The 27,291-nt window shown below is 43.6% G+C and overlaps 1 protein-coding gene across 2 annotated transcripts in view; it reads right to left on the bottom strand.

Moving 5' to 3' along the window:
* The window catches only part of LOC135391492 (NAD-dependent protein deacetylase sirtuin-7-like), a 121,607-nt gene that overhangs the window by 24,292 nt on the left and 70,024 nt on the right, over positions 1-27,291 (bottom strand). For both annotated transcript variants that reach the window (XM_064621757.1, XM_064621756.1), the window contains exon 7: positions 20,308-20,374. In XM_064621757.1, the coding sequence (XP_064477827.1) occupies positions 20,308-20,374 (67 nt within the window). The remainder of the gene's footprint in view (positions 1-20,307; positions 20,375-27,291) is intronic.

The following is a 27,291-nucleotide window of genomic DNA, read 5'->3' as shown; positions in this document are numbered from 1 at the left end:
AGAGCAGCGAAGGCTTTTGGCTCCCGCGTCTCAAAATAGTTCCCCGCAAAGCCGCAGGGTGAGGCTTTTTGCGGTGGGCTGGGAACGAGAGTACCGAGTCTGGACGAATCGTTTACTGTATTCTCCGCTGGCTATCAGGATTCTGTTGACACTGCAGTTGATGATTTGCTCTGCTGCTCGCCTGTCAAATTTGAGTATGTCGAACTCTGAATTCGTGTGGTGTCACCGAATGAGTTCCCGGTGTTGGTCCCAGCCGTCCCAGCTATGGTGGACACCTGCTATATTATGAACATTGTCGCGAACATCGCCATTCTCCTGCAGCTGCCTTGGTTGTGAAGTCGTAGAGTTGAAAAGTGACGATCGACGAAAAAGCCTGATTCCGATACCGTGTGGATGTGTTGTGTTTATCCGTCTGTACGTGTTTGTGTGTGTTCCAGCCTCAGAATCGTGAAATCGGAACCTGCCTGTGGTTTTCCTTGTGAGCCTACGTTCTGATTAACGCACGGAACAGGTACTGGACAGACTCTCGAAATGCATTTCTGCAAATAAGCTGCATATGAATGTGAAGAAATTGTGTGTTTGTTTGCAAGAAAGAAACTATTTTCTCTCGAATGAATAACTTGAGTCAGCAGATGTCCTAATTTTTTTGTAACCAGCATACGGTAATCTCCAAGTCTAACGAAATAAGATTCTAATTTCAGGAACATCCACATTGATTCGCGCACCTTCCTAGACAACGATTTGCCATGCAAAAGCTGCAAAAGATGTATCTAGACATAATACTTCAAGCACTTTGTTTTCACTGGTCTTTGAATACACTGGAACCGAAGAATGCCATTTTCAAGGTATTAAAAACCATGAAATTTTCTCACAGGAATTTTTGCATCTTTTTTATTCGCGTGGACATACAGTGTAAATTCTGGTTATCAGATGTCGGAACTGAAGAACTAAGAGCAATGAAGTAACTGAAATCAGAAGTGTGAGAAATGAATGGCACCCTCTGTTGTATTTGTTTGCCTTCCTTTCTCTCCTATGATCTTCGCATTCAGAAATCCCCAAGTACGTTTATTAGCAGTCACTCTTTATGCCAAGCACCCACGTCAAGAAGAGGTCTAAAATTTACGGTACCAGCTACTTCACTGTATGGTACCCTTGCACCGATTTTTACAGCTTATAAATATTGTGCTGAAATATGAAATCGCTGTAAAACTTGCATCCTGTACGACATTACATTAAATGTGCTGCTTGCAGTTCTGCAGCGTTGTTTCTTCCTCACGTTCAAGTGAAAAGGCAAAAAGAACGCTCCGGGACTTACTCTCACACAGCCATTATTTCGGGGCCATGTCCTCGCACTAAATGGTCACGAGCATTCTTTGGAAAACTATAGCGGCACATAGGGAAACCGACATTGCATTTGCACCGACCTTCTATTTCTAATAATTAAACGAGACCTAATTAGTACATTCGCTTCGGATGTAGAACATGTTGTCATCCTTTATAACTGCAAAAATATTATTTCTCTAGGAATAAAATATCAGTCCATGGACATGCTATATGCACTGCACCTACTAGAAATTAACCAGTGCTTGCTGAAAATATACTGGTATTTGTGTCTTATGTGATGTATGGCCCACATTTTCTTTTTGACCAGCTATGCCAGTGTGAGAGCTCCTACGCCAGACTAGCTAATTCCTCCTTTTTGTCCTCTATGTGGTCACATATATGTTACGCTACAAGGAAGCTACCTGATACCACAGTACCAAAGAGGTGAATTTACATGAAGACAATCACATAGCAGAGTGAATAACAACCACCATTATTGACTTAGTTTGCTTGGTCGATGACAACTGAAGGTGGCATATTTCTTTCCTCAGATTTTTTTTTATATTGGTTTGTTCCAGCTAAAAACAGAAGCCATACACTGAGCAGCAGGGCATAATAAAACTCTCCATAAGCATCACTTTGCCTCTTTGGCTTTGGCAAGCGTGACTTTGCCTCCACAAGCATAACTTTGACATAATTGCTTTGTGCCGTGATATAGGGTACTATGACTGTGTTCGCAGTACGATTTAAAACGTTGGCACCTATAGGGCTAGATTGTAGCCCCTTATTGCGTGCAATATTCTGATGCCTGCAGAGCTGTAAGCTGTTCTTCCGGGTGAAAGAAAGCTTGAAGACTGCATACGTTGTGGCTCACTGCCAAAGAGATGCGGTTGGAGAAGAAATTACTGGGCATAAAGCACAGTGAGGCATGCTCCACCCAGGCCACAAGGAGGTACACAATTAATTTGAGCCACCTTCTGTTAATGCAGCAAAAACACCTATTTCCACTGAAAGAAAGACTGGGTTTTTTTTTTCTGTTGTGGTTGAAGGGCACACGAGATCATAATAAATTGTTTCCAAAAGCTGTTACGTCGCATTCTGACATTATCTGAGCCAATATGGTCAGCTGATGCTATAAGACCTACAGAAAACACATGCCAGCAGATTCTGAACATGCTATAGGAGAGGGTATGCCCTTGAAATGATGAGATTTGTTCACTTTCCAGATGACTTCAGGTATGTGAAAACAATCATAAATGTTGACAAAGCTGTTATGAAGCAGCGACTGCAATTAATCTGTAGAACTGGGCAGAACGGTTGAATGCAGAATTTGTTCAAAGTGTGCTATAGCGTCATACAGATGGGATATGAATGAGCTGACGAAACACTTTTTCTTGTGTAAGAGCAAATACACCTGTAGGTTCTCAAATTATTTTTTTTTTGCTTCCTAGATGGCCTCAACTCACGAACAAGCTGCAGCACATTATGGTGACAATTTTTTTAAATTTTTCTTAAAGAAAAATAAACCTCTAGATTTTCAATATGTTGCAGGAGAGGACTAGTTATACAAATAAGTGAAGATTTCTTTTAGACGACCTATATGTGAATATACTATCTGAAAAAAACGTAATTTTTTGCAAGTGCTTGTTATTCTCAAACACATGGTTAAACAATGAATATAGATCAGCTTGATATTTTTATGTGAAGCTAATCACAAGCAATCAGTTACAAGCATAAATAATCTGGGGCTCCTTCAAGAATGCTAATGTGTCAGAAATTTATTGTAAACTTGACTCCAAATGTGTTCCTTTCTTGAGTTCTCACCACGTCACCAGATTTATTCTTGTTCTACATACCCTTTGGGATGGCAGAGCCGTGGTTCCCCTCTAACACCAGGCAAGGAAAGCGCACAAATGATGCATATGTAGATGTCAGAAGGAAGCTCGTAAGGGACAACTTCATATTTCGGCACAGTTTAATGTGCCCCCATTGTTCAAGAAAACAAAATGATGAGTTACATTCGATATATGCATCATCTAAAAAATGCACACAATTTTTTTCAGTGATATTTAACAGAGTCAAGCTACATCTCTGGCTGGTTTTGGCTGGAATAGCCCAGGTTGACAGTTACACAAGCTGATGTATGTCAGCACTGAAAATATAAAGGAAAAAAGGCAATTTAAAATGCCTCACTCAATTTACTACTTTTCATAGCTTACACCTTGACAGGTGTTTTTTATCCTAAAATGGTTTCATTGCCAAAATCAACGAGAATGACCGTCATCACATTAACAAGTTTCAACTGTATACCAAGTAATAACAAACATGTGCTTACTTTTTCTGCAATCAAGATGTAAATTACATCGTTGAGTTGCAGGCTTCAGTGAAAAATCACTGCTGAGTGAGTACGGCACTGCTAGTGACGCAACATGTGATTCCAGTGTCTTTCACCCCACCCCACGTTATTTCATGAGCAGTTGGCATCAGAATCAATCAGCTTGCATGATGCACTTATGAAGGGTAATTTCATGAGTGTCAATAAACATACTGCAGTGCTAATTTACAATGTAGTTTGTGGCTGTGGAGCACACTCATATTCAGTATGCCATGTGAACTAGGGGAGCATTTTCTGGCATAAACATTAGATGAGTGAAGACCCCAAAAAAATGTAACCACTGTTTACGTGCATTTGACAACCCGCATTTTTATTGCTGAGAGGCTCTCTTCGTAGCAAGAGGGAAAGGGTGCTGGCAATGTGGCGCATGTTCATAAGATGTAGAACCAGAAACACAGAAAAAAATTGACAGCATATCATGATCTCAATCATGTCATTGTGTCCGTGTTTCTGTCTCCTGTTCTGCATTTGTTAATCTTTTTGTGTAGTTGCTGGATTTTAGCCCAACAGCAGGGGTCAGCAAATAGAGCACATCCAGAACATGCAAGGCATACATTTCCTCATTCTCCGCATTCCTCATTCAAGTAATGTTGAAGAAGTACCCATGCGAAGAAACAATACAACAGTGAAGCTGGCTTCAGTACACTACAACATGTAACAATATACAGTATGCCTCAGTGTTTCCCAAACCGTGTGTCAGGACCCCCATTGAGGCCACGATAGCCCAAACGGGGCCCAAGAGAAAGCAGATGAAGTGAGGGCAATATGCCACAAAACCAAGGAAACTATTTCTCTACGACTGCATTGTATTGAAGTTGTTTTACAAAAATGCAAGTTCAGTTCAGCACACAATTAGTCGGGAAACAAGCTAACTCGCAGCAATGCTTTGAATCAAGTGTGCCGCAGTATCATGACGAGACCGTGGACCTACATCAGACGCTACTTGCACGCACTAGTATAACATTCATATTTCTTTATTTATTTCGAGAACCCCAAGGGTCCGGAGGACATTACATGGGGGGTGGGAACTGGAGCGTAAGATACATTTACAGCAACTTGATAGAAACAAACAAGCAAGCAGAAAAGAACAACACAATTAGCAGTAAGAGTAAACAGGAAAATAAAGAAACGACGACAGTACAATCTTATATGAAAACAAGTATTAAAGCGTGAAACAGGGAGTTCGTTCACATAAGTACAGATAATTAACAAATATGATAAGGGGGAGGTGAAAAATTTCATAGCAACTGACATACAAGCGTGGTGGTCTTGTGGGTGGAGTGAACGGGAGAGGGTGTTACAAAATAGTGTATGGTAGATAATAGTTGCGAGAGGTGATGGGAGGTTGTTCCATTCGATGGCAGTTGAACAAAAGAATGATCTGGATAATGCATTGGTATTACAATGAAAGCATGTGACCTTATTAGTGTGGTGGATGCGAGGAAAAATGACACTCAGGCAGGTGATGGGCGATTGGTGCGGTGGCAAGATGAAAAAGAACCCATGGAAGAGGGCTAACTTGGCAAGACGGCGACGATGTTCGAGTGTGTCGAGATTAAGGTTTGATTTTAACGCGGTTACAAGGGATCGAATTTGTAGTCGTTGGAAATGAAACGGGCAGCCTGATTCTGGATGGCTTCTAGGGCGTCGCAGAGATACTTTTGGGGAGGGTCCCAAATAGGTGATGCATATTCCAGCTTGCTTCGTACAAGAGCCGTGAAAGTTAGGAGCTTAAGATGGAGCCCGCCAACCTGAGGGTGCATCTAACAAAGCCTAGGGAGCGAGAAGCGTTAGTTATTATGGGGTTGATGTGATCGTTCCAAGTTAGGTTGGAGGAAAGGTGGATTCCAAGATATTTGTAAGAATCTGCTCGGGTTAATGTGATATCACTTAGAGTGTAGGGGAAGGGAGGAAGGCAGGAGACCCGTCTTCGAGAAAACGACAAAATGCGACACTGTGCAATGTTCAGAGGCATTTGCCACTCATTGCACCAACGCCGGATTAGTTAAAGGTCGCTTTGTAAGGTTAGTTGGTCAGAAGGAGAGAGGATTTGCCTGTACACTACACAGTCGTCAGCAAAGAGACAAATCGTGGAAGATATGCCTGAAGGAAGGTCATTTATATAGATAAGGAAAAGGAGAGGCCGAGGACTGAACCCTGAGGGACACCAGAAAGCACAGGTACATCTGGGGACAGGTGGTTGTTGCAAGTAACAAATAACGTACGATTAGTCAGAAATTGAGCTATCCAATGGACGACATACGGGCCGAGGTTAAGCAGATAGAGTTTGTATAGAAGCTTAGAGTGCGACACCATATCGAAGGACTTGCGAAAGTCTAAGAAAGCGGCGTCAGTCTGATGATTATTGTCCGCGTGGAGAAAGATGTCGTGAACAAAACTGACTACTTGAGTTTCACATGAAAAGAGGTTTCGAAACCCGTGCTGCAAGTGATAGAAGAAGCATTTTTCTTCAAGGTACTTAACTACGTTGGAGTATGCGTTCGAGAATTTTACATACTATAGATGTGAGTGAAATGGGGCGGTAGTTATTAACGATGTGGCAGCTGCCTGATTTGTGAATAGGGACAATCTTCGCCATCTTCCAGTCCTGCGGTATGGCAGAATCTCTGAGTGACTGAGTAAATATGCAACATAGAATCTTGCTGGAAATAGATCTCGTGTTGTATAGAACCTTCGTGTTAATAGAGTCCGGACCAGCACTCGACGACAGCTTAAGTGACTCAATGATTTTACATATACCATGAGTGCAGATATGAATGGGGACCATAGGTGACAAGGCGACAACTGATAATGGAGTTTGGGTGTACCCGTTATCGGTGTTGAAAACGGATGACAACAAGGAAGCGAAAGCGTTGGCGCAGTCGCTGTCGGCGGGTGTCAGTTAGACTGATACAGTGGGATTTTGGTGGAGATAAGATTTTCCAAAATTGTTTTGGTTTATTCGTCAAGAGAGACGGGAGGTCGATGGTAAAGAACTTATGTTTCGCTTCCTTGATCGAGCACCTGTATTCCCGTTCACAGTAGTGAAATTTAGCCCATGATACGTTGTCGCCAAGACGCTTTGCTTTCCTGAATAAGCGCTTTTTCTTGGTTAGCAAGATTTTAAGACTTTTCGTGAACCAAGGATTGTGATCATAAGATTTCACTCTTATCTTTGGAACATTGTACTCGGTAAGGTAGTTTATGTTGTCACGAAAGAGGGAGCAGTTATCCTCAATGGAGTGAGGCAAGGTGCCATGAAATGAATTTTCATACAGAGCTTCAAGACCCTCGTTGATGGCTTTGAAGTGAGCTCGAGCATAGTCGTATATGGTTTTATCGTTGAATTTATGAACATTTGGACTACTTGAAGAGATATCTTAGAAAATGGTCACTGGGACCATCAGTGACATGCAAAGAAGTGATGTGCTCAGGATGGGAGGTTAAAACCAAGTCAAGGGTTGACTGCGTGGCATGAGTTATTCGGGTAGGATGTGGAACGGCATGCGATAGATTAAATGTAAGGCATAAATCCACAAACAGTGTCTCTTGTGAACTCTGGGAAAGATTGCCATGGAGCAAGTCCCAATTTATTGACCGTATATGTATCAGCGTATATTGAAGGTGTATATTACTGTATATGTATCAGGGCAGATTTCAAGCTTCCTGACGGTGATCTCAGTTGTCTCGCGACGTAACAGACGGAGAAAGACACCGGCTGACACACATAGACATCCCGAAGGCTATGCCCATCTTTGTTGATGCACCCACGAATCAACAGGAAGACTGCCGAAGCTCTCCCACTCGTATTAAGTACCTGTAGCTTGAACTACAAACAGTTTAGTGCACACTCCACGAATCGAGAACAGCTGATTGCTGCTTTCACGGGCGCGGCCATGCGAGCGGCCATGCGAGCCGAGAAGGACCGTTCAACAGAGGAGCAATTTTAGGTAAGTTCGAGCGTAGCGCCAGTCGTCGGTGCAACAATTTCCAGAGTGAACCGAGTTCGATCAGCTCAGATAACGCTTTTTTCATTATTTTTCTTTCTAGTAATATTTATCATTCTTTTTGATTCATTTCCAATTCTAATTCCAATTCCAGCTCAACCGCTCAGCGCGCTGACACTAGTGCAACGTAGAGTCAATAAATCTTTCGCTTCTTCGCTTCCCTAAGGAGAAGAGTACTTGAAGTATATTCCTGTTGTGTGATTCCTTTTTTCCCTCTCTACGTTCCAGAAACATACGGTTTCTGAGCCAAGACAATATAGTTGTGAGCGCAGTTGACTTATCCCACACAGATCCCGTACCGTGAAGGCCACCACCCCAAACGTGGTTGCCACGGTTTCGGTTTTGGCCATTTGCATGTCAAAAGTCAGGGATTGATATTTTAATACACGTACGCGTTTCAGAATTTTTAAACGTGGATTTTAACTAGGACAGTCTCTCATATCGGTATCTGGCTTTTGTTCAAGACGTCCTTATTAGAGTTAATTAATGAATTTAATTGATTAGTCCTTATTAGTCATTACAGTCTCTCTTGGAAAAGATACGCGCCCGTAGAACTCAACTGTGAAAATGACATGCTCTCGTGACTTTTTATAAAAGTTTGTCCCCCCCCCAAGCTGAAACACACACACACAAAAAATAAACGGGGTGCCACAAACGCATACTTTGTGGTCGTAGCCATATTTTAATGGAGATTTTTTTAAAAAATAAAACAACTAGGACTATGTGTACATTAGTTTCGCACGTACGCGTACGCGAGTGGAGGAAAACCTTATCTGCAATGTATTTTGGCATTCTAATTTGCATAATTCACTAAGATGTTTTTTTTTTGTGTGTGTGTGTGTGTGTGTGAAGCTCTTTTCCTTTCTTTGAGAAACAGAAAGAGCAGAATTGCTGGCAATCGGTTTAGATATGAGATGAATCCTTCATCTATATGCTTCAAATTATTATCCCCAGAGGTGACATTTGTTTTTAGTGCACCGTTTCAGATTTTCCATTATCGAGATACTTCGCTCGCACTAACTCGGAAGTCGGCAAGGGGGAGCGAGCCCTAACCTAACCTAACCCAACCTAACCTAACCTGAAGGAGAGCACTGCTGGACATGGAGTTAAAGATTGAGAAGTACTGCATTTTCAAAGAGGTCCTCGGAGGGAAAATTCGAGGGGGGGGCAGAGCCAGCACTGTGAAAACTCGAGGAGCGGTGGACTGTTCCCCCTGCCCCCACATTCCGATTGATACCGAAACTAAACAGGAGCAGCTTTCCAAGCTAGGGCTCCGGAACTCCGGTACGAACCGACAGCAGTAAAAAACAATAAAAGAAAAAGAAATACAAGAAAGAAAAAAAGAGGAAGGAAGCACAAAAAAGATATATTCGCTTGAACCGCAACGGGTCAAAAAACATTGCAGACTCGTTTTTCTTGTGCCTGTCATCGGCATTTTTAGCAGCTTTTCTGAACCGTGATGTGGATTACAGGCCCAAATAATCACAAATGAGCAAGCACGCATCCTCGCTGCTTAATTTTTGGTCACTTTACGTCGTTTGAAGTGCAAATTGTTGCGCCTACCACTAGTGCCACATTCGCGTTCAAATTGCTCCTCTGTTGAACTGTCCTTGTCGGCTCGCATGGCCGCGCCCATGAAATCGGCAATCAGCTGTTCTCGTTTTCTGGAGTGTACACCAAACTGTTCACAGTTCAAGGTACAGACACTTAATCCGAGTGGGAAAGCCTCGGCGGTCTTCCTGTGGATTCGTGGGTGCATCAACGAAGATGGGCATAGTTTTCGGGATGGCTGTGTGTTCGACCGCTGATATCTGTGCGCTGAACTAACTTCTATTTTTTAAAAACAACTTCAATATATTGCAGTTGTAGCTTGAGTTTCCTTGGTTTTGTCGCATATTGCGTTCATTTCATCTGCTTTTTCTTTTCGCCAACTGGTGTAACCCCTGCTTTGACTATTGCGGCCTCCCTATGGTTTATGTGTCAGTTTTGGAAACACTGATATTGTTACATGTGACACATTGTAGTGTACTGCAGCCAGCTTCACTGTTTGACTCATAATTTGCACGGTTACTTCTTTAATATTATTTGGATTACTTTCATCTGATACTGTACCATTAAATAGGATAGAAATTCATTATGGTTCAGAATTATTTTTCCTTTGCAATGTTCCCACACTGATCTTGATGACAAGTTGTCTCTCATTAAATTCCTTTTGGGTTGTATTTCACACTGCTTACAGCATAATGTGAGAATGAGAAAATGTATGCTTCACATGTTCTCAGCATCCTCTACAGCAACTGCTCCTGGGCTTAAAATCCAGAAACTACACACGAAAAAACAAAACAAAACAAAACAAAACAAAACTGTAGAACAGACGACACATCAAAAAGGACACGACAAAATGATTGGGACTGTGTTATGCTATACTTTTTTTTTGTGCGTGTGTCTCTGGTTCTGCATTTTTGCGAACATGTGCCATGTTGCCGGCACCCTTGCCCTCTTGTCACAAAAACACCCTCAGACATAAAAATGCAGACAAAAAAGTAGAGAACTCCAACTTAACATAACAAGAGAGAACAAAGATGGGGACACAGGAAGCTTCTAGAGTCTCGGAACATACGCAGTGACGCCTCGGTTTTTAAGAAAAACCGTGGCCCTTCCCCGAACAATACTCCCATCTCCTTAAATAATGACCAGCTGTGCAATCGCTCATTCAGTTTGGCACTGATGATGTCTGTCGCATGACGGATGAAACGTCTGAGTAAACCTTGTTATTTTGTTATGTTAAGTTGGAGTTCTCTACTTTTTTGTCTAGTTATGTCGTCTCCCGGCTTTTGGAGTACTTTTGCATAAAGATGCAGGTTGTGAGAGGCACATAAACACTGCTTACATTGCTAACCTGTCTATCACAAGACATGTGAAAGGATTGCCAAATTAAAATTCAGTAATACAAAAATGATTCTGAAATACATAATTCCAACAGAAGGGAGAGTAAACATTGAAATAACAGGTAAAGGTAAAGCACTGAAGTGTTGGCATTCTTCTGATGTGTATGATATACTGCTCTATTTAACCAATGACATATATGTTGTCAAACATTAACTTCTTGCATTCAACATCAAGATGCTGTACCTATTCCATCTAAGCGACTCGTTTTTACACGGACACGTGGCACACCATTTTGGCACAAAGATTTGATATCTCTGCTTGTTGGACATATCAAGCAAATACTGTGCCAAAATTGTGTTACCTACATGACATACTGCTTTGCTGAGATATGTTACGGAAGAAATACTCCTGAAGCGATTAAAGGAAGTGCATACGAGTACATATGCTTTGCAAAGTTGTTCCAAAGTTCCAAGTGTTGAATTGGCAAAGCGTTAGTCATCTCATAACAAAGTGATGAAAGAAACTAGTGAGAAATGCGGAGCCGCAAGCACTGTTGCATGGCCATGTTCACAATGGGCAATGACTCTTTTCACTTTGTGTACTGCGGACTGACTATGCTCAATGAGTGGTTTGCAGTATCTATGATTGATGTAGGCCATGGCAACTACTGATGCACTTTGCAGAGTGTGCAATGATGTCTTTTGTGAACGAGACAAACCTCAATATATTTCCACGTAATTTTGATCCTACAATTAATTGAGTTGAGGGTTTCAGGTATTTAAGTGTGCAGCTCTCTTCTGATATTTAGTGGGAATCACACATTAGTTACACATCCTCTAAGCCTCTTAAAAAAATTGTCTTCTTGAAGTGGACACGGAAACTACCTTTCGCAGACAGTACACTGCTGGCATACAAAACCCTTGTACAAAGTGCCTTAGAAACGGTACAAATGACATCACACTGTCCATCATAAAAACAAATGACATCATACTGTTCAACAGTGCCACCAATTTGGTACAGTTGAGCTACGCTCAAAGCTAGGGGGGACGAGTTCGCATCAAAAAGGCACAGTCTTGAGGGGATTATGGTGGTCTTTGACAGAGCACGCAACTTTCGGTCCTACTTTTCTTTCAAGAGGAGGCAGTGAACAAGTGCCCATTTGTGGAACCCAGCCCTCCCCTTCTGATTTGTTTCGGTATCAGTCTGTCTACCAATGTCATGATGACATTTCTATTCTGTTGAGTTTCTTACATGCTGTCCAGGACATATATGTAGGTAGGTAGGTATGCTAAGAATTTTTTTTATTACTACCCTTTTTATATAGTTTGAATCCCTCGAAAAACCATTGCACAGCACCAGAACACAAAGGCTACATAATGACCCAGTTTCACCAACCTTTTCAGCATCTGAACTTAGATGAACGGTCATTAAACTATCTGCTTCACCACATCACCGATGGAAAAAAAGAAGTGTATGTTAAGTGTCTGTTCGAGGATTGGCAACCCTTGATATTGGTTCAGTTAACCAGAGTTGGTGAAACCGGGCCTATGGAAGTCACCGAAACATTCATCACATCACAAACCAAAGTTTGTAAAAAGAATTGAGTGCTAGCATGAAGTTTTGGCAATTCTGAGTAGCATTTTAACTGCTGCCTATGTAGCTGCTGCATAATTACAAGTAATTCAGAAAAAGTAGTACAAAATTTGAAGGTACTCTACTCTATCTTCCTCTGCATGGTATTGAAAACTGTGATGATTCCAAGTGCTCATCGTCTTGGCCCAGATTCTGTAGCAGATTTATCAGCCATTTGTGTTCCTATTTGTGGTACTGTGGCAAACTAGTCACTCCACCCACATACCAGCATTCCTAGGTTACACATACCATGTGGTTGATATACGAAGAGGGGAGTCAAGTCCCGTAGATCGCATAAACAAAATACAGAAACCGACACTGAAGATTTTTGTTTAAGTTTAATTTGTACAAGGTTTCGCATGGAGGCCCACGCTTCCTTAGGTCCTACCTGAGGAAGTGTCGGTTTCTGTATTTTGTCTGTATCATGTAGTTATAAGAGTAGTTTAAACCACCTCACAAAAGTTGCAGATGCTGTTCATCAACTTTATTTTGAGATGGACAGAGTTTCATTGCCTGGGGCGGTACTCTACCCCATAGCAGCTTGTGGTGTAAGGAAGGAAATAATGTCCCATGGAGTCCAAAATTGCCAAAAGAGCTTCGAGAGCAGGCATTCGTGGGCTCGATTTAGCTATAGGGGTCCATGTCTAGTTTAGCGGCGCCACTCGATTTGAGCCTTGAAATTTACATACCTGAATAAATTATCCAAGGTGCATCGTAATCCATAATAAATAAGCGGCGGTCGGTTTCAGAAATCCTTCCAGAGAGCATTCCCCAACGGAAACTTTCGGCGTCGGAGCCCACGACCATCCACATACGCCCATTGTTTACAAATGTGTGCCTTCGCACTCCTTCTGTTGTCTCCCTCTCCTGTACCCTCTTGCCCTTTTCCAGGGAATTCGTTTGGCTACCGGCTAGGGAAGGAACGTACGATAACAGGTACCACGTTCCTTGGTGCGCATTTCTCGAGTTAGCTGCGAACCGTGTTACTTTTCAGGGCGTTCATGGTGGCGCTGCAGGTGACACGTTTTCCGCGTTGCAAAGGACATGGAGTGGTCGCTCTACTGCTCTACATATCCAAGGGGCGGACTTCCTAAATATCTCGTGACTGATGTTCCGAGAACAAGGGATTATTTCCAAGGTGATAACGCGGTTGTGATGATAGAATTCGATAAAGGCCCAGATACGAGTAATCTTTTACGAAAGCCTGAAGCAAGCAGTAGGCTCTATTTGCGAACAGGATGAGGCATATACTAAAATGCGAAGTGTTGGGGGCATGCTCATTAAGTGTAGCAGTGCGTACAACGTTTGCAACGGTGACCAGGATGCGTTCTTGTAGTTAGCCCTTGCATCTGCAAGAGTCAAGTGCACTCAACAACATTTTTGACATCCCGCCCTGTCATGTACTGTGTTTTTAATTCAAGCTTTCGTCTCTAATGTAATTACCTACTGTTTGGAGCTGTAAAACCGGTAGGTTTCCTCTGTGGGTAAGAGTGTTACGCAGTGTTATGTTGCTGGAAAGTCAATAAACAACGTTCAGGAAACGTAGAGCCGCAATATTCTTCCAACGTTGCTCTGCAATGTTGCATGAACATTGGTGAATGTCAAGTAACGTTGGTCCACTTCTGACAATGCTGCAGGAACGTTCGGCCGCAACGTTGCTCAAATGTTGACCTTCCATGTTGCTTGAACATTGCTGAATGTCAAGTAACGTTGGTCCACTTTTGATAATGTTGCAGGAACATTGCGAAATGTTGATAAACGTTGCCCCACATTGGACAACATTCGCAACATTGCTGCAACGTCGAGGCCACAATATGTGCTACTAGGGCTTATTTTATATTTATTTCTTCGTGGGGGAGGTGGGGGCAGGTAGCGCCTTTCTGGTAACCAAGTTGTGTGTGAGGCAGTGATTACTATTTTGATAAATTCTGCAGAAATTAAAAGGAGGGGACGCGTTAAGACGCCAGACTGATACGCTCATTAAAGTCATTTACGCAAAGGAATACAGCACAAGCGTGTTTTCATCGCACAGTTCCTGTTGTTTTCTTTTATTTGTTCAGCGGAATGCCTAGGTCTTTTTTGAAGCCTTTTGCGTATCCATGGACACTTATATTTTACACATAGTTTCGTACTTCCCATTCAACTTAACACGTGTATATAAGGTGTGCAAACCCACTTCTGCCAAACCATAACTGCTTGTGTTTACGGTCAGCCAAATGAGCGTCGTTAGTTTTCTATCGATTCCTTTTTTTTCTTATTTATAACCATGATGCAATGATCTTTTGGTTTGGATCACATGCGTACCAGTAGAGTTCTCCCTCCAATCCAGCAAAGAAAGAAAAGAATGCAGATGCACGAACCATTCGAACTCCATGATTTAATGAGCAATGACCTGGCAACAATACATTTTCTAGAGTCTTTTGGGCTCTTAGCAAGTTCACCAACATGTACACATTTTAGCACTCAATTGTTACTGAACAGTGATAGTGAGAGAAGTGATGGCTATATACGGAGATTGTTTCTAGGAGAGGGCAAAAAGAAATTACCAAATGAAATAAAAGCAGTGGGGTGAAATAAAAACTGCAATAGGCAGTGGGGGGGGGATGACAGTGAAATAAAAACTGCAATAGGCAGTGGGGGGGGGATGACAGTGAAATAAAAACTGCAATAGGCAGTGGGGGGGGGATGACAGTGAAATAAAAACTGCAATAGGCAGTGGGGGGGGATGACAGTGAAATAAAAACTGCAATAGGCAGTGGGGGGGGATGACAGTGAAATAAAAACTGCAATAGGCAGTGGGGGGGATGACAGTGAAATAAAAACTGCAATAGGCAGTGGGGGGGGATGACAGTGAAATAAAAATTGCAATAGGCAGTGGGGGGGGGATGACAGTGAAATAAAAACTGCAATAGGCAGTGGGGGGGATGACAGTGAAATAAAAACTGCAATAGGCAGTGGGGGGGATGACAGTGAAATAAAAACTGCAATAGGCAGTGGGGGGGGGGATGACAGTGAAATAAAAACTGCAATAGGCAGTGGGGGGGGGATGACAGTGAAATAAAAACTGCAATAGGCAGTGGGGGGGGGATGACAGTGAAATAAAAACTGCAATAGGCAGTGGGGGGGATGACAGTGAAATTAAAAACTAAAACATTAAAAACAAGCCCTCTCCTTCGCTGTTGTGGATCTTGGTGGCCTTTGGCTTCCTGTACGCGCCTAATCGCCTTCTTCGCTGTCGGAATCCCTGCCTTGTATTGCCAGCTGAGCTGGTTCTTGTTCGGGATTGTACAGCTCAGCGGCGGCAGCGACGAAGTCGTTGAATTCGTCCCAGCCGGGGTGCGCAGCGGCCCACCTGGCAAACATAAACTTCACCAGGTAGCCCACGAAATGCTCTCTGTTTCTGCGCCCTGCGTGCATAATTTACGGTTATTCAAACATATTACAACATTTGAAAGTTATATGCCTACCTGCCGGGATATAGCGCTTTGCATGTGTCCATGTGCCCTCAATGGTGTTGGTGCAGGCTCCGGTCTCTGGGTCCTTGAAGTGAATACGGTGGTTCACGGTGAGATGAGTGTAGTCGGGCGACCTGCTAAGTTCTCGATAGGCCGCCCAACAATCCGTCATCACCACCGTGTCTCTAAGGACCTGCACATATGGATAAATATAACCTTCTGGGAACCCATTATACAAGAACAAAGAAAATTACATGAGCAAGCGAATAGTCTTACCCATTGTTGGATGATGGGGATGAGTACATCGGAGCCGCGTGAAGGCACAGGCACCAGGAAGCACTTGTTCGAGCCACGCTCGATGCCACCGAAGACCCACTGGCCCTCCACTTCTCTTCCCCGGTTGTACTTCTTGTGGCCGAACTTGCTTTCATCTAGTTCGACCACTTTGCCTTCGCCACCTATGGGCTCGCCGTGAGTTATCATAGCATTGATAACAACCTCACGGCAAAAGCTGGCCCAGTTGGTGACGGTCTGATGCGCTACTCTGAGCTCTCTCTCGATTATATGGCTTGGATAATTGAGAGCCCAGAAGTAGGAGAACAAGGCAATCGTACGTAGGGGAAGATGCGATTTGTCGAAGAACGACCACTTGCGCACGGAGGTCTTTCCTTGGCATCTTGACCGCCGTGCCTTCTTCTTGGGCCGTTCTTCGCTGGTGGAGGCCGGACATCTCCATATATAGCCGTCAATGATCTCACTATCACTGTTCAGGTTCATTTGAGTGCCGCACAGTGGACACGTTCGTGAAGTCGCTAGGAGCCCGAGAGACTGTAGAAAATGTATTGCTGCCTGGTCATCGCTCATTGAATCATGGAGTTCGAAGCTCGTCCATCTTCTCGCAGCCATCGCCGAACAAGATATGAAAGAAATCAACTGGTTCCAGAGGCTTAAATACACTTCTCATAATTTGAATGACGACAGACATTGGTTGAATTGAAGTCCCTGATAAGTTCGTCCATATGACGTCAGCCCGTCTTATTAGCGAGTCTTAGTAAGCCGCCGCACCGTAACACCGGCTATCGTGCCTAGCGGAGCCAGTCACAGTCGTGTGTGACTCAGAATCTTATCCACTGATTGGTTCCCGTTGGTACAGTACCCGTCGAGTCACATTACCAACAGTTGCTGAAGACGGGCTGACGTCATATGGACGAACTTATCAGAGACTTCAATTCAACCAATGTCTGTCGTAATTCAAATTATGAGAAGTGTATTTAAGCCTCTGGAACCAGTTGATTTCTTTCATATCTTGTTCGGCGATGGCTGCGAGAAGATGGACGAGCTTCGAACTCCATGATTCAATGAGCGATGACCAGGCAGCAATACATTTTCTACAGTCTCTCGGGCTCCTAGCGACTTCACGAACGTGTCCACTGTGCGGCACTCAAATGAACCTGAACAGTGATAGTGAGATCATTGACGGCTATATATGGAGATGTCCGGCCTCCACCAGCGAAGAACGGCCCAAGAAGAAGGCACGGCGGTCAAGATGCCAAGGAAAGACCTCCGTGCGCAAGTGGTCGTTCTTCGACAAATCGCATCTTCCCCTACGTACGATTGCCTTGTTCTCCTACTTCTGGGCTCTCAATTATCCAAGCCATATAATCGAGAGAGAGCTCAGAGTAGCGCATCAGACCGTCACCGACTGGGCCAGCTTTTGCCGTGAGGTTGTTATCAATGCTATGATAACTCACGGCGAGCCCATAGGTGGCGAAGGCAAAGTGGTCGAACTAGATGAAAGCAAGTTCGGCCACAAGAAGTACAACCGGGGAAGAGAAGTGGAGGGCCAGTGGGTCTTCGGTGGCATCGAGCGTGGCTCGAACAAGTGCTTCCTGGTGCCTGTGCCTTCACGCGGCTCCGATGTACTCATCCCCATCATCCAACAATGGGTAAGACTATTCGCTTGCTCATGTAATTTTCTTTGTTCTTGTATAATGGGTTCCCAGAAGGTTATATTTATCCATATGTGCAGGTCCTTAGAGACACGGTGGTGATGACGGATTGTTGGGCGGCCTATCGAGAACTTAGCAGGTCGCCCGACTACACTCATCTCACCGTGAACCACCGTATTCACTTCAAGGACCCAGAGACCGGAGCCTGCACCAACACCATTGAGGGCACATGGACACATGCAAAGCGCTATATCCCGGCAGGTAGGCATATAACTTTCAAATGTTGTAATATGTTTGAATAACCGTAAATTATGCACGCAGGGCGCAGAAACAGAGAGCATTTCGTGGGCTACCTGGTGAAGTTTATGTTTGCCAGGTGGGCCGCTGCGCACCCCGGCTGGGACGAATTCAACGCCTTCGTCGCTGCCGCCGCTGAGCTGTACAATCCCGAACAAGAACCAGCTCAGCTGGCAATACAAGGCAGGGATTCCGACAGCGAAGAAGGCGATTAGGCGCGTACAGGAAGCCAAAGGCCACCAAGATCCACAACAGCGAAGGAGAGGGCTTGTTTTTAATGTTTTAGTTTTTAATTTCACTGTCATCCCCCCCACTGCCTATTGCAGTTTTTATTTCACTGTCATCCCCCCCCCCACTGCCTATTGCAGTTTTTATTTCACTGTCATCCCCCCCCCACTGCCTATTGCAGTTTTTATTTCACCCCACTGCTTTTATTTCATTTGGTAATTTCTTTTTGCCCTCTCCTAGAAACAATCTCCGTATATAGCCATCACTTCTCTCACTATCACTGTTCAGTAACAATTGAGTGCTAAAAAGTGTACATGTTGGTGAACTTGCTAAGAGCCCAAAAGACTCTAGAAAATGTATTGTTGCCAGGTCATTGCTCATTAAATCATGGAGTTCGAATGGTTCGTGCATCTGCATTCTTTTCTTTCTTTGCTGGATTGGAGGGAGAACTCTACTGGTATGCTTGTGATCCAAACCAAAAGATCATTGCATCATGGTTATAAATAAGAAAAAAAAAGGAATCGATAGAAAACTAACGACGCTCATTTGGCTGACCGTAAACACAAGCAGTTATGGTTTGGCAGAAGTGGGTTTGCACACCTTATATACACGTGTTAAGTTGAATGGGAAGTACGAAACTATGTGTAAAATATAAGTGTCCATGGATACGCAAAAGGCTTCAAAAAAGACCTAGGCATTCCGCAGAACAAATAAAAGAAAACAACAGGAACTGTGCGATGAAAACACGCTTGTGCTGTATTCCTCTGCGTAAATGACTTTAATGAGCGTATCAGTCTGGCGTCTTAACGCGTCCCCTCCTTTTAATTTCTGCAGAATTTATCAAAATAGTAATCACTGCCTCACACACAACTTGGTTACCAGAAAGGCGCTACCTGCCCCCACCTCCCCCACGAAGAAATAAATATAAAATAAGTAACCACCCCCGTTACAAAAAAAAAAAAAAATCGTTCAAACACGGGTAGCAGGCTTTCGTAAAAGATTACTCGTATCTGGGCCTTTATCGAATTCTATCATCACAACCGCGTTATCACCTTGGAAATAATCCCTTGTTCCCGGAACATCAGTCACGAGATATTTAGGAAGTCCGCCCCTTGGATATGTAGAGCAGTAGAGCGACCACTCCATGTCCTTTGCAACGCGGAAAACGTGTCACCTGCAGCGCCACCATGAACGCCCTGAAAAGTAACACGGTTCGCAGCTAACTCGAGAAATGCGCACCAAGGAACGTGGTACCTGTTATCGTACGTTCCTTCCCTAGCCGGTAGCCAAACCAATTCCCTGGAAAAGGGCAAGAGGGTACAGGAGAGGGAGACAACAGAAGGAGTGCGAAGGCACACATTTGTAAACAATGGGCGTATGTGGATGGTCGTGGGCTCCGACGCCGAAAGTTTCCGTTGGGGAATGCTCTCTGGAAGGATTTCTGAAACCGACCGCCGCTTATTTATTATGGATTACGATGCACCTTGGATAATTTATTCAGGTATGTAAATTTCAAGGCTCAAATCGAGTGGCGCCGCTAAACTAGACATGGACCCATCACGCAATACCATACAGCTCCGTCGTTACTCCATTTTCTCTAATAGCCTCGTCCCCAATAGTAGCTGAACGGCCGAACCTCTGAAGCGTTGTTTTCCTAGTATTCATACGCGTAGTTATTTACGCCTCTAACTTAATTAAATTAATGAATAATTGAGAGATACATGCTGAATACCACACAGAATTGCATAAAGACTCGTTATTCTGGAGTGTGACCTTCTTAAACACTGATTTTCTCACGTAAAACCATGCTTAACACTGGACTGCATAGACCCATTGTGATTTATTTTGACAGTTTGAATTTGAAAGGATTGGAATTTGAAGGGTGGATTTCTTAGCGTGGATTTCAAAAGTTTTATTATTAAGAGTGGGTAACAGGGTACACCCGAGTCGAGTATGAGATCGACTCGACTCGAACTCGAAATTTCGAGTACTCGCACAGCCCTAGGAGGAACCAATCACTTCTAACCTAAATTACCAAGTTATCAGGTCACATCGAGCATTACTCAAGATATCCGGGGCTATTTAGTATTTCTCACTGCTTTACATGAAAATAGTAAAAGATAAGAACCAACCTGTTATATTCTGGAACTTTGACTTGTAGTAGTTCCATTACTCTCCTCATGACATCATCGCAGCGCCCTAAAATGAGAAATGTGTAAACCCCATTAACGACCTAGTTTGTGTCAAGAGCCTGATTATGCAATTTACAACTTCGCATGCTACTTGCAAGCATTTATTCAGTTTAGACCCATGGCACAGTATGAGGTCACAGGAAAGTTGGGCCAATATACTTTCCTATTCAAGACAAATGTAAAATAATGACATGTTGTGAACATCGATGTACCTGAATTTCACGTGTATAAGCCTCGGGACCCGTTTTTAGGAAAGCTTTTGAAAATTTTCGGGCAGATTAGCCGCACTCGCATATAAGTAGGGAGTGACTTTTTTGGGTTAAGCCCGATTCCGCCCGGTTATTCCCCCCCGAACTGACCTCCGACCAATTCGGGTTAAACCCGATTTCTCCCCGAATTCCAGTCACTATGAAATCCTCAGGTGACGCTTCCACTGAAGACGAACAAAGGTTACCACGTGTAACACATGCAAGAATGGGTCATTTACGTTCCCAACAATACACCCATGTGTGTCAACACTCTCTATGTCTTCGTGGATTACCGCTGGAAGGTCACGATCCCGCAAAAAAACAAAAAAGAGAGATTAGGGAAGGACTTAATAGACAAGAGGAGAAACAAAAACACCCAATAACATCCGAAGGCACAATTATCGCCAGATTTCTCCCCGAATTACAGATTTAAAAATAGCGCCCAATTTTTACCCCCCGAATCTGAGAAAGGCATTTAACCCGAAAACGTCACTCCCTACATATAAGCCGCGGGCAAACGGCGCGACTGATTTGTGCGACAAAGGAGACCATAGAGAAGCCCTGTGGTTCCTACTCCAGGATCGGCATGGCGTACAACAAAGGAGGTCATTTCTAGTGTTCTGCCAACATTAGATTGTGCCCTTGTTGCGTGTTTTTCATGGATCGACAGGTCAGCGGTCTTCCAGAAGACATAAATTACTGTCACCACTTTCGTTAAAGCTGCTTGGGGGAAGTCACCAGGAAGGTCAGTCCACTCGAAGATCGACGCGCCCGTTACGCATTGTTTGCGCACTGGCAGAGCGGTGCTCTTCCACAGACACTGTCAGCCCTTTCCTTAGAACCGGCGTATGGACAAAATACCAGGGAAAAATTGTCATCAGATAATCCGCACCGGTGGATAAGCCGCAGGGTGCCCGTGAGAAAAAAAAAAACGTGTATAAGCCACGGCTAATACACGTGAAATTACGGTAATTATTGTAAATTAGAAATGACAAAAAATTGAGAGAGGCAGAACCCGTGATGACTTTATTATAGTGTGTGGCTTTTATTACATGTGTGACGACAAAAAATTATAGTGTGTGGCTTCTGGAGCAGACCTTAAGTGATCTGCACCACAGCATGGTTTACACACTGCATTGCTGCCATTGCTTACAGTTTCAAGTTGGAAAAAGAAACAAAGCAAAAGAGAAAGAGCAAGCTGACTTCACTTGCTAGCTGATGGTTACTTTAATACGACTCGTAAAAATTAAATTACAATGACTGTTGTAATTTTGCATGCAACACACTTGTCTGAAATCTTCAATCAGTGTATTGAACAGTCAGTATTGGTTTTGTCGTTATTGTCGAAGGAACTGTACCAACATTATGTTCGAAAGTTGGCCGTATGTCACACGATTCTATTAGTCAGGAAAAATAATCTTTGAACACCTGGAGATTTCAGGTAGGATACACACCAAGCTATTGATTCCAGAAAAGTATTTTGCAAGCAATACATCACTGTTCTGGCAACATTTATTTTCTTCTCTCCCTCTCTTCACTAAAATATCCATTTGGGCCTGTTGGTTGTCCATTGTGAAGGGGCTCATTATTTTATTCCCCACATCCCCACCAGCAATCGGGTAGAGTATCACCTCTTATGAACCTCTCCACTCTCCATCTCAAAATAAAGTTGTTGTTTGAGAATTCTCTCTCTCTCTTCCTTTCTAATTTCTTGCAGATGATATCCGAAAGGACTGCTGCTTCTACAAGCTTGTAAACTTAGTGTGAGAATTAAGATAAGCCCATCTTAACCCTCACATTAGTTAGTTGTGTTTTAGCAATGTGCATGTAAATACCCAGTTGCTGTGATCGTAACTTGTTGAGTTTCTTAGGCCACAAGAAGTGTTCACATACATAGGGTATGTACTGCCTAACATGGATAGGCGCAGCACTATGCCGGGCAAGATTAAAAACAATGCCTGAAACTCTGGTTTCATTTCTATTTCTTTATTACATCTTTTTTAGAAGGCAGCTTCCTTCCGTTTGATGGTGAAGGAACTTCAGGCCACAGAATAGCCGACTGCGGGCCATACGTGGCCGTGTGCTCCCATTTGATACACTGCAATGTGTCACCAATGTTACATATTCAAATTTGTCTACTTCAGTTCTCTAAGTGCCTCGAAGCGTTCTCGCGCAGGAAAAATCGAGTTTTGGTGCAGCATAACGCAGCTTAGCGAACTGCCGTCGGAGGGCCTCAGGTCGGGTATGTATGGTCACTCATTTATGATGTGGAATGAGCACTTTCCATTGTTCCAGCAGTTCCATTTCGTCTTGAGCAATTTTCATACAATTTAGAGGCCCAAGCTCGAGGACCCACGAGTCTAATCTGCTTTCGAGAAGTCAGTGTGTAGCGGTCAGTGCAGTGCGTGTCCACATACGCAACATGTTTTGTTGTCTGAAGGGCGGATCCCATAACACGCGACACGCTACAGATTCTGTCGCTGTAGCGGGAGCAGCTTCCCGACCCATTTGTGAGACGACAGCTGCTGGTGACAAAACTACATTTACGAGAGAAGAATTCCTATTTTTCAATTGATTATGTGGCATATCTGTCAAAAACATAATAAAATTTCAATTGAAACACCGTAGGAAGATAAACACAGAGGAATTTACACTACCGTCAGTTTGTTATAACATATGTGTCTGTGGTGGCGCTGCAGTTCCATCCGTTTCCACACAATGTGCAATAGATTTTGGTCATACGCTATAACCATCGATTCAAACTGCTACTTTCCCCCTACAATCTCAAAATTTCATTATAACAAAGTTGGCTTGCCACCCACCCTACATCGTTTTTCCCACATCCCTATGCTTTGTTGTTCGCTCCAGCTACATACCGCCAAATCTAGCAAGTTTTGGGTATGCGCCAGGCAAAGGTGACTGGCGAGAAGCGATAAATATCTACTGGTGAGCAGATGCAAGATTTTGTAGCCGCGACATCTGTTGCGAAAGCCCAGTGCCGTCGCTGAATATGTCACTTGTCGCGTGTAGCTGTCGCTAGGCGTGTTTTATGGGATCTGCCCTTAAGAGCCTAGCTGTAGAGGTCGCCACATTCTCCCCGTGTACTGCGCTTCAGCGAGTCACCCAACATTGTATTTAAGATAGCGGACCATGATAATGAAGTTTCCTTCTGCTGTTCATCCATACAGACGTGACCTTATTACCTGCGCACACAACATGGTGTCAGAAGTGCTTGAATGACATGGCTCACAACCTCTTGTGCTTGTTTGTATTTGCCTGGCTTGTTTCGCTCGTCTCGCCATGCCCAACAATGACACAAAAGCTCAGCCATCGCACACCGGGAATGGGAGTCTTCACGCTGCTTGGCTAGGGCTCGGCTACTTAGCTGGCATCGGTCGATTAGAAGGCTAGTAAGTCACTGCGTCAGCTTCATTTCAAGTTTAGACTTTGTCAAACGCTGGTTCGCCTCATCTAATGCGGGTTTTGCTTTCTCGTGATGTGCACGACTTCCATGGACTGCGAAGCAGTCACCTACTCTGCGTTTTGGCGCAAATGCAGCACAAACATCCTTATACGGCACAGGCTGGCGCAGCACCTTGTGATTGGCACAGTTTGGCACAAATGGCGCAGCACTTCCCTCACTGCTACTTCAATCTCATAACGCTTGTGCAATCTGGTTCCACCACACGCTGAACTGCCAGAACAATGTCCTTGTGTGCTAGGACCGCATTTGAATTACCTTACCTAATACAGTAAGCCCCTGTTTATGAATGGTCAATGTTCCTGAAAGAAACGTTTAAAATTGAGGAATACATAAAACGAGGTTTGGAATGAGAAAGGGGATGTGTCTTGTTCCGGATAGCAATGTTCATAAAGTGAGGGAATTCATAAATCGAGTGTTGATTGTATGGAAGAAAATGCAGGGCTGCAACGTAACACCATGGCAATGTATCAGACCCCCACAATAAGAGAAAACTCAGCCATCACACACACAACAAAGGATGGAACAAAAATTCAAAAATACATCTGGGGTATCCATTTGGTGTACAGCCATGCATGGAACTGTTTTCAGAAGCACACGTAGCAACTAACACACTCTGACATTGACCTCACTCTCTCACGAAGTGCGTCACTCCTCATCTCTTCACTCTCCCTCTCATTTAGGGATCAGCGGCTGCGATTGCATACACTGCTGCAATACTTTTTTTTTCTTCTTTTGCTTCTTGTGCAGAAGGCTTCATTAAACACAACATGCCGAATGGAGACACTTCGTTAAATACAGCAGAGAAATGAGTATGCCCCTATTTAGAAGTGCACGTGCAACAGAAACCATACGTTAAATAGAGGATTTCCTTAAATCAGCATTCTCTATACAGCATGTATTAAGGTTCAACTGCACTTCTGACACTAGTTACTGGGTGACCACCCAGCTCACACCAAGACAAATCATACCGAGTGAACTGATACCACACTCATCTCATACCAATTCAAGTCACGCCGGGAAAGTTAATGTGAGGAAAAAACATCACACAATGTGACTTATAGTGGAGGAATACAGGGAAAGGTAACAAACTTTTTCGTTAACGTTACCGCCTCCGTTACTAGTCCATATATGTTGCTGCTTGTTCTAATTTCCTTTTCGATTTTTGGCATCCCCCCCTTTCGATTTTTGGCATCATTTGTTGTTTCCCTTCTTTTTGGTAAGCCTTGAGACTGTCACAAAACATAATACGTCTTTTTATAGCATATTCGGAAATCAATTTTCAGGACTTTAAGAATGTATGTGCACACAAAGCACATCTATTCAAAAATACAGCACATCGTTGAATGTGGTATATGAACATGGTGTTGACGAATGTTACTCATGCTTGTTACTTGTGACTCACCACAAGTAGGAATGTGGGTATATTCGAAGTATTCGACATTCGGGCTGAATACTGCAATCATGTATTCAACATTCGATTCGAATAGTATTTTGTTGAATACTTCAAATTATTCGGGTCATCGATCACCTACTGCAATGGTGCACAAATCTGGCAGTTTCCACAGGCTAAAATTTTGCAGATTTTCAGTTTCAATGTGTGCAACACTGGGGCGAATACAACCCAATCGGATAAAAATCCAGAACTTTTATGGGGATTTGGAGGGTTGTAGCGTAGTTCTGTATGCAAGTGAAGATTACACCTCACATGTGCCTTACTTTGTGGTGTATTATGAAACGGCTCAAAGCTATGCCTTAATGTTGTGCAATTAAACTGCATATCAAGCTCAAAAGAGTAGAGCATATTTTTCTACCTCAGAACGCAACTAATCGTTCGTGACGATGTGCGTCATTTCAGGCACGTACTTGGAAGCACTGCTTTAGGCAGCATTTCTTTTGCATTTTGGTTCAGAGCTTGAGGGAACCTGAAAGCAACTGCCAATGATAACAGAACGCGGTAGGGAAACCTAGTACAGTAAAATCTTGTTAATTCGGATTTCAAGGGAGCACAAAAAAAATCCGAATTATCAGGGTTTCCGAAATAACAAATTTACACCAAAAAACGATTATCTTTATTTTTTTTTTTACATACGCTGCACTCACACAGATTTATTTCCGAAAAAACCGGTTAATAGTTGCCTGTTTACCAGATGTTTGCACGCGAATAACGAGTTTCCGGATGCCTGCAAGCAGTTCCTCAGCACAGGCACCATCGGGGCCGCCGTAGAAGTCCTTGAGGGTGTCAAGGGCCCCAGCAGCGTCCTTCACGGACAGGGGCAGCGGCATTTCCTCACAGTCGATTCCGCTGTCGGATTCATCGAGTTTCGTGTCCAACGCATGATTGATACGGTCTTCGTCTGTCAACTGGCCGGCGACAGCAACGCCGGAACGTAGTCCGCGAGTAGCACCGTGCGGGGATGAACGCGGTCGAAATCGCCATGGTCTTGTATGCTGGCCTCGAAAGTTTTTTCTGGGGCATCCAGTTGGTCCTCAGATTGCATAAATCCCTATATTTGAAGCAGTTAAACACCACTTTATCCACTTTTTGCGTGAGCAATCATTGCCACGTGCAGTCCGAACGCTCCCATTGAGGTACGGAACGCCACGAGGAGCAGCGAGGAAGGGCAGCGCACGTGCAATAAGAGAGGGAGAGAGAAGGAGATCGGGTGATGCCCTCTCTCGATAGGAGCTAGCGCCGCTCATTTTCGCGTTTGCGAGAGCCGATTTTCTGGCTGGGATCTCAATGGGAGTCTAATGTGCCGCTCTTTTTTGCGTTTATGACAGCCGATTGTCCGGCCCGAAGTCCGAATTATGCGGAGCGCGCTAAATTTTGTAACGAATTAATGAGAGCTTCCTGCCATAGAAATACATGGTTGTTTTGACAGGACCAACTGAAGGAGCCAAGTCATTTGAAATTCCGAATTAACGAGGGCCGAACTAACGAGATTTTACTGTACAGTGTCGTGCAAATTCAAAGTAACAACGTTACGTCAACTCTACTCGCAAAGGGAAAGTCACTAATAGAAGCAAAAGAGTTATGAAGTAAGTTTGCGACCACTTGTTACTGAAAGCCATGAATGAGATATAATCGATTTTCTGCAAATTATGTAAGTTTTCTGTTGTTTCCACGACCTATATTATTATCATATGATAAGAAAAGCACGTTCACTGCAAAACTGTGATGCACAGGCTTAC

The sequence above is a fragment of the Ornithodoros turicata genome, chromosome 4, assembly GCF_037126465.1.
Source record: "Ornithodoros turicata isolate Travis chromosome 4, ASM3712646v1, whole genome shotgun sequence".
NCBI lineage: Eukaryota > Metazoa > Arthropoda > Arachnida > Ixodida > Argasidae > Ornithodoros > Ornithodoros turicata.
The sequence above is the reverse complement of the archived record's forward strand: the minus strand, read 5'-3'. Positions and strand labels throughout refer to the sequence as shown.